Here is a 13,019-nt window from a genome sequence, read left to right as displayed (position 1 = left end):
GGGCTGCTTACACACATCTGTCCGAAACCAAACAATTCTCTTGCTGTATAAAGCAGGAGGAGAAGGAAGCAACTGATGTAAAAGGAAACAAGTAGTTCTACCCTAGGCTAGCTAGCTCTGGGCTTGATTTGCTCTTTCAGAAATAGCGTCACAACCCCCTCCAATGGTGCTGGGGGTGGGGGGACACTGACCTTTCTGATCTAGCATGTTCACCAAGAGTAAAGGGCCTGGCAGGAAGACACTTTGACTACCTAATGTCACACAAATCTCCCTTTCCTGGAGGAATTATTTTTATGAAAAAGCCTTTGACTGTTAAATAATTTGGGATTCTAGCTACTGTTTTTTTCTCTGTGGTGATGTCCTGACCTAGACCACTTAAAAAGATAAAGATGCCATTGATACCCTGAACACTGAAAAGACATATTCTGGAGTCCAAACAGACACAGCTCCAGTGCTGGACTATGGTGTCTGGGGTTGGTTTTGTTCCCTGCCTCCCCGACCCTTGATTCCTTCCCATACCAAACAGGAAAACCTAGGTCAACAATTACCAGCTGCTCAAGCCCCTGAACTGGTTCTGGGGTGAAGGGCCAGGGGAAGGAAGAACAGACAGTACTGGATCAGCAGGGTCACACATTACAGCTTGGTTTCAATAAGATGGCTGAAAATGCCTGTAAAATTTACCAAGAATTTGAAGTTTACACAGGAATAGATGGCTTGTCTGCTGTACTTCCCCAGCCCCTACCCAGAGTATATATAAAACAGAAACCATAAGCTAAACTTTAGAAATTACTTTATACTGATTACCAACTTTAGTTCTTTTCTAAACCACCTTACTAAATTATCCAATACTACCAAGGATGTTTCCTACTGATAAAAAAAAAAAAAGAAATCTAACTTTATAGAAGTAATATTCAAAATTTCATTCATAGCAGAATAGTTATGGTTAAATGTCTAGGAAGTCAATCCCATAATTTAGTGCCTGCAATTAACAAAGTCTAAATGCAAACACAGAGAAAATAGAAGAGGCAAGATCTTTAGATATTTTGTTTCTCAGCTGCTTTTATTTAGGCAATGTACATGAAAAGAGACATACTGCATGTACATAGCACAGATCTGCAAATGAGCTAGTAATACAAGGTTTTAAATTTATGTAAATTTCCAGAATAATTTCAGAGTTGAAAATAACACATGCAAATTACCAAGGTTCTAACAAGAATATCCTGGTAAAAGTTAAATTCTCAATTATTTAGATGTGTGCAGGAACAAGAAGCACATGTTGAATAAACAGCCCACACAAACAGAATGTGTTGTTATAAAGATCAGGCCTTGAATATGAAAATATTTTAATTAGCTGGTTTCTTGGCATCAACATGACTAAGAATCTAGACTACAGTGCAAGGAGATGAAAGCTTATCCTCAAGAGTGATTTGTGTTTAAATATATCTGATCCATGGGATATTTAAATTACTCTCTGTTATGGGATAAATTGTGTCCTCTTCAAAATAGGTATGTTTTAGGTTCTAACTCCCAGTTCCTCAGAATGTGAGCTTATTTAGTAACAGGGTCTTTATGGATGTAATCAAGCTAAAATGAAGACATTAGGATGGGCCCTACTCCACTCAGGTTGGTGTCCTTATTTGTTAAAGGGGGAATGTGCACACAGTAATAGGCATGCATAGAAGGAAGGCAGCATGGAGACACTTAGAAAGAATGCCATGTGACAGTGAAAGCAGAGACTGAAGTGATGCCTCCACAACCCGAGGAAGGCCTGAGGCTGCCATAAGCTGTGAGAGAGGCATGAACAGTCATTCTCTAGCACTCTGCCAACACCAGGATTTGAGATTTCTGGCCTCCAAAAGAGTGAGAAATTTCTGTTGTTTCAACCAGTTTATGGTACTTTGCTACAGCAGCCTTAGAAAACCAGTATGTTCCCTCTCCAGGTTCAGACATCATGACGTGGTACATTTTAAGACAATTGGTGCCATTCATTCATCTTATTCCACCAAGGATTTAAAGCAGCAAATAACTAGCTTAAAATTAATGTGTTTAAAGAATATTCATAAATATTAGAGAAACAAGAGAGAATCTAGGCATATAATGCAAAGTCCTGGTCCAGGCTCTACCATGGAAAGCTATTTCCTTTTTGGTCCTTGGTGTCCTATATTGTTAGATGACAGAATTGTATAACATGCTCAAAAAATTCCCACCAGTGTAACAGTCTGGGGAAAGTAAAACTCAACAGTTCAAATTAATTTTTTTTTTTGGAGACAGGGTCTTCCTCTGTCACCAAGGCTAGAGCGCACAGGCATGATCTTGGCTCACTGCAGCCTTGACCTTCCAGGCTCAAGTGATCCTCCCACCTCAGCCTCCCAAGTACCTGAGACTACAGGCATGTACCACCATGCTTCTGTAATTTTTTGTTTTTTTTGTAGAGACAGGCTCATTTTTTACTTTTTGTAGAGACATGGTCTTGCCATGATGGGCAGGTCGGTCCCAAACTCCTGGGTTCAAGTGATCCTCCTGCCTTGACCTTCCAAAGTGCTGGGATTACCTGCATAAGCCACTGCACCTGGCCTAAAGTCAACAGTTTAATGACAACCATTTTGGCCAGAGACCAGGTTAGGCAACATGGTGAAGCCATCTCTACAAAAATACAAAAAAACTAGCCAGGCATGGTGATGTACACCTGTAGTCCCAGCGACTCAGAAGGCTGAGGTGGAAGGATCACCTGAGCCTGGGAGGTTGAGGCTACAGTGAACTGTGATCACACCCCTGCACTCTAACATGGGTGACAGAGTGAGAGCCCGTCTAAAAAAAAAAAAAAGAAAAAAAAAAAGACAACAATTTTAGCAGAAAGTCCAACAAAGTCCTATCCTTAGTTCCAGATAGACCAAGGGTTGAGAATTACATTTGTCCTCTTAACTGTATGAACACTACTCCTGTTAGGAAGACAGGCTGTATAACCTCTTCTGTAAGGAACCACAGCTGGAACAAGGAAAGCCTATTGTTCTCCATGCAGTGATAATGCTTGCAAGCTTGGGAGGAGAAAGCTATCCTAAAAATCCAAGTCCAGTCAAAGTTAAGTGTTATGCTTTTTGAAGATCTATCTCCAATTTGAGTACAATTAAACCTGGGTCCCGCAGACAAAGACTTCTCCATCTCATAAGGTTATCAAGAATATATGTATAAAACAGAGTTTCAAACTTCTTGAGGGGAAAAAATAAGTTCAGTATCCCTCAATTTTAGAATATTATATTTTTAGGGTGCTTACACGTAATTTACTATCTCAAAAAACAGTAAAATGGTCTTATCAACTCTGAAGGAGAAGACAATGTTTGGGTTTTTAAAAATTTTTTTGAGACAGAGTCTTGCTCTGTCACCCAGGCTGGTATGTGGTGGTATGATCTTGGCTCATTGTAGCTTCTGCCTTCCGGGTTCAAGCGATTTTCTGGCCTCAGCCTCCTGAGTAGGTGGGATTATAGGCACACACCACCACACCTGGCTAACTTGTATTTTTAGTAGAGGCGGGGTTTCACCATGTTGGCCAGGCTGGTCTTCAACTCCTGACCTCAGGTGATCTGCCTGCTTCAGCTTCCCAAAGTGCTGGGATTACAGGTGTGAGCCACCGTGGCCGGCCTATTTGAGTTTTTAAAAAGAGACTCTAGCTCGGTGGTTCATGCCTGTAATCTCAGTGATTTGGGAGTCTAAGGAGGGAGGATCACATGAGGCCAGGAGTTTGAGACCAGCCGAGGCAATATAGCAAGACCCTGTTTCTACAAAAAAAGCAATTAGTCGGCATGGTAGCACGTGCCTGTAGTCCCAGCTACTTGGGGGGGTGGAGTGGCTGAGGCGGGAGGATTGCTGAGTCCAGGGGCTGGAGGTGACCGTGAGCTATGATCGTGCTACTGTGCTCCATTCTTGGTAACAAAATGAGACCTTGTCTCTAAAAATACCAGAAGAATAAAAATAAAAACAGATTCTAGTAGTATTTGATGACTAATTTTTCTTCCTAAAGCCAAGAAAAGACTGACTAATGCACTAAGTAACTATAGACTCTGGCTGTAGAAACATAGCAAGGGGTCTACTTTTACAGGAAAGATACTAATGAACTATTTCACATTGGCTAGTTTGACTCTGAGGGTAGCCATCCTGAAATTAGCTACCTATGCTTTCTACAGCCACACCCTAACATCACAAGGAGTACTAAGAACACTTACCTATCTTCTCAGGATCAGTTATACCGACTGTCAAATCAAATTGGTCCTCCTGTTCTTCTTCCTCTAGCTTTTTAAAGAAAAGACAAATCATGAGAGTTAATATAAAAAAGCTATTAATTTTACCCTGTAATAACCTTATACCAATCTAATAAAATCAAGATGTATCTTTCAGTGTTCAGCTTTTGTTCATTCCCAACAATTCCAATGAACCAACTCTCAAAATTTTAAATTAAGAGCCAGCTTACAAGTCTTTGTTACATCTATTCCCTTAAAATCTTATTTTGATGACAATGAAGACTTGCCTCTTGCAGGCTAGGAATGGAGTGAGGAGAAACTATACTCTTGAATATGGAAGTTTCACACACTAAGTATCTTTTTTTTTTTTTTTTTGGGACGGAGTTTCGCTCTTGTTACCCAGGCTGGAGTGCAATGGCGTGATCTCGGCTCACCGCAACCTCCGTCTCCTGGGTTCAGGCAATTCTCCTGCCTCAGCCTCCTGAGTAGCTGGGATTACAGGCACGCGCCACCATGCCCAGCTAATTTTTTGTATTTTTAGTAGAGACGGGGTTTCACCATGTTGACCAGGATGGTCTCGATCTCTTGACCTCGTGATCCACCCGCCTCGGCCTCCCAAAGTGCTGGGATTACAGGCGTGAGCTACCGCGCCCGGCCTAAGTATCTTTAGTAACCATTGAAAGCCTTTCTGCTCTGGGCAATAGATACTCTGCCCAAGAAAGACTCCTGTATTGCATTTTGGCTGTCCAGTAACCATAAAGATCTCCTTCAAGAGTCATAAATATTTTCTCAAGGTTCATACTCAACTGCACTTCAGATTAGCAGCACACAATCCTGAATATCTAAAAGTGATAAGACCATCGGCACAGATTCTCACCTCCTCATAGGTTGGCTGGGGCTTTGAAGAATTTGTGGCTTCCTGTGGAGGAAGAGAAACGAGCGTTTTGGCCGGCACCTTCTTCTGATTATTTTGTGTGCTGTCCAAGGATAGCTCCACTGTGGCATCTAAAAACAGTTGATATTTTTAAATGAAGGTCAGTAATGGGTCTGTGAAGGCTAAACTTGAGTTCTATAGGCTAAGAACTTATAAGAACAATAGCAAGCACTCTTAATACATAGAGGCTCTCAGACTAAGAGTCATAAAATGTGTTCAAGGAGAAAAGGGGAGGATGGTAAGGGAAATGTTCTTCTAGCACAGGCTTAGTAGAACAACTTCCTTCTCCTTTCCCAATACAACCACTTGGCTACCCTCTCCTGCCTAGAATTTAGGGAAGAACCAACGATAAGCAAAAAGACGACACAGCCAAAATAAGTTTATCAATTTTATTTTATTTCTTAAAAATATTGATTGATTGATTAATTGATTGAGATGGCGTCTTGCTCTGTTGCCCACGCTGGAGGGCAGTGGCATGATCTGGGCTCACTGCAACCTCTGCCTCCCGGGTTCAAGTGACTCTCCAGCCTGAGCCTCCTGAGTAGCTGGTACTACAGGTGTGCACCACCATGCCCAGCTAATTTAGTTTACCGATTTTAATCTTAGGAGTATTCCTTTAGAGCATTATATGAACCCTGTTTATTTTTGTTACAATTGTTTGTAAAAGAAGTTCAGATACTTGCTTTACACACCAGTATGATAGAAGAGGCAGGCATACTGACAGGAAAAAAATGACATCAAAGGAAGAGTCAGGAAAACTATAAGCTAGAAAGAAAATGGAGCAAGATACAAACACAGCAACATTTGGGAAAGGGCAGTTTTCCATACCTGAGGACAGCACTGTTTTTTTTTTAGCATGGTTTAAGAATTTTTCATAATATTTTAGATCTCCTTGTAAAGGTTAAATTATACTTAATATATGCTATCCAATTTGGAAAAAAAACACATGTAGTATCTGAAAATCTTTGGCTATCTGGGGAGAACTCAGTTGAACAGAACGACTCATTCTCTCAGTGTTCCAGAGAAGGGACTTTAAAAATAGCATTATGTACCATTTTTAGGCATTAAAATTTTTTATCCAAATAAAAAGAATGCACTTTCAACTTGGAGCAATGGAACTAGATGCTCTAAGCCTAAACAGTTCAAACTCTTCTTTTTAGTAATGAAAAATGTAAATATCCATTTGGGTTTGGTCTGATCAGTAGGTATTCTATTTTAGTCTTAGGAAATTCAAAGAATGCTGTTTTTTCTTCTTTTCCACTTGGAGCTAAAACAAAATTATGGTTTATGTGTATATGCCTATATGCATAATCAAGTTCCAGATCGGTGTTCTAATCATCAAATGTGAATCATGTCTGCAAACAAGGTTGCCACACTGTTAGAAATGAAATCTGATCCCTATCAGGAAAGCAAGAAAGGTGGTAATCTGACTCTGGGGTGGGAGTATAAAACAAACAAGCAAAAAAGTAAAGCTGATCCTTACACAATACAGGTTTGAACTGCATGGGTCCATTTATACATGAATTTTCTTTTTTTGTTGTTATTATGGGTCCATTTATACATGAATTTTCTTCATTATTATTATCATTATTTTTTTGAGACGGAGTCTTGCTCTGACACCAGGCTGGAGTGCAGCGGCATAATTTCGGCTCACTCCAACGGCCGCCTCCCAGTTCAAGTGATTCTTCTGCCTCAGCTTCCTGAGTAGCTGGGACTACAGGGGTGCGCCACCATGCCCGGCTAATTTTTGTATTTTTTAGTAGAGACGGGGTTTCACCATGTTGGTCAGGATGGTCTCGATCTCTTCACCTCATGATCCGCCCACTTCAGCCTCCCAAAGTGCTGGGATTACAAGCGTGAGCAACCGCGCCCAGCCTTTTATTATTAGTATTTTTAAATTTTTCACAATGTCAGCCCCAATTTTTTTTTCCTAATTTTTATACATGAATTTTCTTCTGCCTCTGCCACCCCGAGACAGCAAGACCAACCCCTCCTCTTCCTCAGCCTAGTTACTCAATGTGAGGATGGTAAGAATGAAAACATTTATTATGAACCACTTCCACTTAATGAAAAGTAAATATATTTTCCTTTCTATGATTTTCTTAAGAACATTTTCTTTTCTCTAGTTTTCTTTTCTCTAGCTTACTAGCTAACTTACAAAAGACATGTTAATTGATTATCTTATTGGTAAGGCTTCCAGTTCACAGTAAGCTATTAGAAAAGTTTTGGGGAAGTTATGAACAAATTTTTGACTAGGCCAGGGTCAGACCAACCCCTAACCCCTGCATTGCTCGAGGATTAACTATACATATAATGAACATGTTAGGCTGTTAGGAGTCTCTGAAACAAGCACCAGTTGAAGTATGTGTGGCATATTCACCATCATGGAGGTCCCACACAAATAATTCGGTTAATAAACATGTTGGGAAGTGAAACAGGAATTATCACTCACTTAAAATATTTGGCTTATTAGAATGCTACCAAAAACCTTTTGCCAGCCTGGGCAACACGACAAAAAGCTGTCTCTACAAAAAACAAAACACACACACAAATATTAACCAGGCATGGTGGCCCCCACCTGTAGTTCTAGCTACCAGGAGGTTGAGGGGGAAGATCACTTGAGCCTGAGAGGTTGAGGCTGCGGTGAGCCATGACCATACCACTAAAGTCCAGCCTGGGCAACAGAGTGAGACCCTGTCTCAAAAAATAATAATAATTAATAAAACCTTTTGAAGAGCTGTGCGTCTTCTACTGAAATTCATGTGATAAAGATGCCAAAACTTATATTAGAACATGCTTTTTTTCTTTGAACTCCAGTTAAGAGTAATGGAAAAGCATTCAGGCTCCATCAGCGACTCTGATCATCACTAGATTTATCATTTAAAAAATGAAATCAGAACACTTAAGTTTTCACAGTCAAATATTTAAAACAACTGAGAAGTTCCTGAAGTCCTAAACTAAATGTCTCATTGTAGACATTCCATTGTAGAGATATCTTATGTTCCTTTCTTAGAAGTGAGGCAGGTCTTGGCTACTTACAAAACTGGTGGAGGAATGAAGTAAATCAGAATCCTTATTACTAACAAATATGTCCCTAATAAAGATCTACATATTCATGTGCATAGAATGCAATCACTGGGTAATCATCACACTAAAATATCAAGTCTTCTTATAAGGAAAGATCATATAAATATTAAGGTCCCAAAGATAGAAAATTCACTTTCTTTTCAATCTGTCATATAACCAAAGAAAATTTATTATTTCTCTTCATATCATTTATCCTCCAGAACTTTAAAAAAAAATTTTTTTTTAACAGAGATGAGGTTTTGCTATGTTGCCTAGGCTGGTCTTAACTCCTGGGCTCAAGCAATCCTCCCACCTTGGCCTCCCAGAGTGCTGGGATTACAGGTGTGAGCCACTGTGCCTGTCATCCTTCAGAAATTTTATCCAAAAAATAATCAGTACCAGAATGAATACTATATATTTAAATTTCAGGGATGAAGGGAAGTGGAAAATCTCAATTTTTATATTCCTTCTTCTAACCTCTTCTTCCCTTGTATGTCTTTTAAATTTCCTACTGGACTTCTAATGTGAGAATCGTCCCAAGATCTTACCCTCTACCCTCTTTTCTCCCTCCACACCGTTCACTCTTTGAAGATCTCGTTCACATGGAAGTTTCAACTACCACCACTAGAAAGATGATTCCCATATGTCCAGTTATTTTCTTTCCTCAGGTAGGAAAGAAAAGTTCGAGTTCAAGTCACCTCCTGGGTATATCCCTTTGCATTTCAAACTTAAAGTACCTAAAACCAAAGCTAACTTTTTTTCCCCAAAGCCAGTTTCTTCTTTAGAATGTGGTTCTACAATGATACCATTTACTTCTCAATCCTTGGACTTAAGACCTTTGACGTGGTCATCAATCCCCATTTTTTTGACACCCATTATATTCAATCACTAAAATCAGATTTTATTGATTTCCCTTTTGAAAAGGTTTTCGCCTTTCCTTTCCTGCTTTTATTACCTATGTTCAGTCTTTGCCATTTCATCTTTGAACTAATTTGTCATTGCCTTCTAAAAACTCTCTGCTCTCTGCCCACTGCAACTAATTTAATAAAATTCCAATTCCACTAGGTCAGTTTTCCTAAATCATTACTTTCACATTCCTTACACAAAGCTGCCAATGGTTTTTAATTGGCATTAAGATGAAAATCCAGACTCGAATTATTAATGTCTAAGGTCCTTCAATATCTGTTCCCAAATTACATTTCCAGCCTTATCTTCCATGACTTCTCCAAGAATGTCCTGTTGTGGTCCACCTTTACTGACTTGCTGCTCAAACATGCCTTATACTTCCTGCCCAACCATGGGGCCCTTTTTTCCTTTCCTCCTATATAAATGCTGCTTCTTCTAAGATCACTTTATTCATTTATTTATTTTTGAGATAGAGTCTTGCTCTGTTGCCCAAGCTGGAGTGCGGTGGCATGATCTTGGCTCACTGCAACCTCCACCTCCTGGGTTCAACCAAGTATCCTGCCTTAGCCTCCTGGGTAGCTGGGAGCACAGGCATGCACCACTGTGCCCAGCTAATTTTTTGTATTTTTCAGTAGAGACAGGATTTCACTATGTTGGCCAGGCTGGTCTTGAACTCCTCACCTCAAGTGATCCATCCGTGTTGGCCTCCCAATGTGCTGTGATTACAGGTGGAAGCCACTGTGCCTGGCCCAAGATCACTTTAGACCAGGGGTTTTTCAACATTAGGACTACTGACATTTTGGGCTGAATAATTCCTTGTTGTGAGGGCCTGCCTGGTGTATAGAGTGTTTAGGCAGCATCCATGGCCTCTACCTACTAGATAACAGTAGCACTCCCAGCTGTGACAACCAAAAATGTCTCCAACCATTTCCAAATGCCTTCTAGGGGGCAAAAGCACCCACTCTGTTGAGAACAGGGCAGCTCCCATCAACAAAGAATTATCCAGCCCAAAATGTTAATAGTGCCAAGGTTGAGAAACGGTCCTATACTAGTGTTTTTCAAACTGGAGGTTACAGCTTGTTGATAGATTGTGAAATCAATTCATTGGGTTTCAAAGAGCACTAAAAAAGGAAACAACAAAAAGTTTCAGGTTGTATTAGTAGTAGTAAGGGCAAGTCATTTAATAAAACAAGTCATTTTGTTTTGGTTTTATACCACTATGTCCATATTTTGGATTACACCACCAAATGCATTTCTTATTCCTAGTCTTGGTCATCCAAGGCTACAGGCACTGCTTTAGTCACTGGTCTTACACTCCTCTGAGCTCCTGTGACTTAGTATTTCTATCATTCCTCCAGCTACATTTCTATTATTGTTTAACAGTTTAACTTGCCTTCTTAAACAGTTGTGTATTTATGTCTTACTCCCTAAATCTGAAAGAATCTCGATGGCAGGGCCTGTATTTCATCTAGTTTGGAATCCTCCACAAAAATATTTTACATAAAGTTATGTTCCCAGTGCTTTTCTTTTGGTTTTGACTTTAACTCAGCAACTTGACAAAGCCATTTGGGAGGTTTCTAGAATAACTTTTGAGTCTAAACTTGCCTGCAAAGAGATCCTGTGGCTCTTGGTCTTGTTCTTCATGGATCCCATTTTCTTTGGAGCCATTGTTGATAGGAAAAAGGGATGTAGTTCTCTTTGGAGACTGGTGCTTACTCTGAAAACAAAGAGATACTGTGAATAAAACATTACCATGAAAAACAAACCCAACTTGCCTAGAAAGCAACTTTTAATGCCTCCTTCAATCGCCACCAGTCAACCAGTTCAATAAACAGCAAATCATTATTAGTAATGTAAGTGCTGCCCAGGTAATGACAGAGCAAAAGTAAGTCCATACATTTTAGGGTTAATTTCTGACAACATAACCTTGCTAAAATGCCCTATCCCAAAGCACGTGATACCAACATGGGTATGTGTACACACAGATAATTTGCAAAAGAACCTGTCCAAATGTATTTCTCTTTCTAAGTTGATGACCTTTGTTCTTTCAAATGCTGACTGTGCACATTCTAGTGACCAGGATACCTCACTAGAGTCCAGAATTCAAGCTCTGACCCATGCTTACTTTGTGGCCCAGGCTAAACAGTTAACTGAAGCCCAGTTGTATGGATATTACCAACCCATCTGACACGCAAAGGAAGGTATAACACTACGTTCTAATGCTGTTTATAAGTCTAATTTATCTTTTCATTCTTAACTCACACAGATATAATTTTCAATAGCACCCTGTGTCAAGCTAGGAGAATAAAAACTAGTCATACTAAGCCTAGTGGGTACATGGTGAAAATACAGTCAGTTCATGGCCTTTATTCAAAGCTCAGTGATCAGCCTCAAACAAGGGTGGGGTGGGTCCCCAGACCGGTACCAGAGTGAACAAAGCTGGATTGTGCAGAACATGAACTGAAAGCTGAGAATCTGGCTTCAAAAGCTGTGCTGTGGTATTGCAGGGTTTTGAAGTCAGACCCTAAGGGCAAATCAGTTAAAAGACCTGGCTTAAGGAAACTTTTATGAAACATTTCCTTAACAAATCTGAGAAAGTTTGTTCCTTGGAGACAGACCTTTTCTGACCCAGTGAACAAAGTGAAATGACAGATCTATTTGGGTATTCTAAATTTGCAAATAGCTTCATCCAAATATTGGGGCCACATTTCAGAAAAGAAACTCTTTAGCTGGTCTGAAGGTAGTGAGTTAACTCAATTGATGGTTCACAGTCAGTTACAGATCAAACTCCTTGTTTGATATTTCCCCACTTCTCACTACTGCACTTGACTAGTCTTAAATTTTTTTAAAGAAAAAAGAACAAGAAAAGAAACATACCAATATTTAGACTTATAAGAACAAACAATCCTTCTACTAGAACTAGTCTATGCTAATGAAGTTTCATGAACATTTAGTTGTGTAAGCTTAAATGCTGTTCCAAGTCTGTTAAGTGGTCCTGCCCTCTAGCTGCTTCGACAATCTTGAAAACAAAACTGAAAAATCACTGCAGAAAGACAGAGACAGGATGAGTACAAAAGCAGTATTTCCCTTTTGCTTCACACATCACCAATCACCAACCACCTTCTTCCACAACTACTTCCTTCCCACACTCTTGCACAGTACACAGATCTCATACGAAGCCACCTGATTTCATGCACTTCCCACTGACACCAGTCATCTCCAAATGGAGATCTATGAGATTAAAATCCAGTATGCATTAAGAATACATGTATACAAATGTAATTTACTAGTAGCCTGTAGCCCACGGGGGAAACTAATGCAACAGAAAAGGCATAGGTTAGAATTTAGCCATTTAAAAAATGCCTAGAAGGACCCATTCCTGTGATACGAAGATGAATAAAGCCAGCTTTCAATTTCTGATCTACCATTTAAACTTGGAAGGTTAATAACTACAAATGTTTTCGGGAGCAGTGTTAGAACAGCAGTCTATCTTTCCCTCAAGAGACAGACCCACATAAATACAATACTGCAGTGATAACTAGAGTACTAATACCTCTCTTCCTCCACCCAACCCTCTTCAAAAGCCCAAACTGTGGCCAGGTGTGGTGGCTCACACCTATAATCCCACCACTTTGGGAGGCTTAGGTGGGAGGACTGCTTAAGCCCAGGAGTTGGAGACCAGCCTCAGCAACACAGTGAGATTCTGTCTCTAGAAAAAAAATGTTTTTTAAGTAGCAAGGCCTGATAGTGTGCACCTGTAGCCCCAGCTACTCTGAAGGCTGAAGTGGGAGGATCACTTGAGCCCAGGAGGTCGAGGCTGCAGTGAACCATGATCACGCCATTGCATTCCAGCCTGGGCAACAACAGCAAAACTCCATCTC

At 40.1% G+C, this 13,019-nt stretch overlaps 1 protein-coding gene across 1 annotated transcript in view; it reads right to left on the bottom strand.

The window, feature by feature from the left end:
* Positions 1–13,019, bottom strand: part of SNX1 (sorting nexin 1) — a 41,865-nt gene that overhangs the window by 14,468 nt on the left and 14,378 nt on the right. Inside the window, exons 2-4 of the mRNA XM_017508054.1 lie at positions 10,744–10,855; positions 5,110–5,237; positions 4,218–4,284 (exon numbers count right to left, since the gene is read on the bottom strand). Of these exons, the coding sequence (XP_017363543.1) occupies positions 4,218–4,284; positions 5,110–5,237; positions 10,744–10,855 (307 nt within the window). The remainder of the gene's footprint in view (positions 1–4,217; positions 4,285–5,109; positions 5,238–10,743; positions 10,856–13,019) is intronic.

This window comes from Cebus imitator, unplaced genomic scaffold (assembly GCF_001604975.1).
Source record: "Cebus imitator isolate Cc_AM_T3 unplaced genomic scaffold, Cebus_imitator-1.0 Scaffold386, whole genome shotgun sequence".
In the NCBI taxonomy this organism is placed as follows: Eukaryota; Metazoa; Chordata; class Mammalia; order Primates; family Cebidae; genus Cebus; species Cebus imitator.
This window is presented reverse-complemented; position numbering and strand designations above follow the sequence as displayed.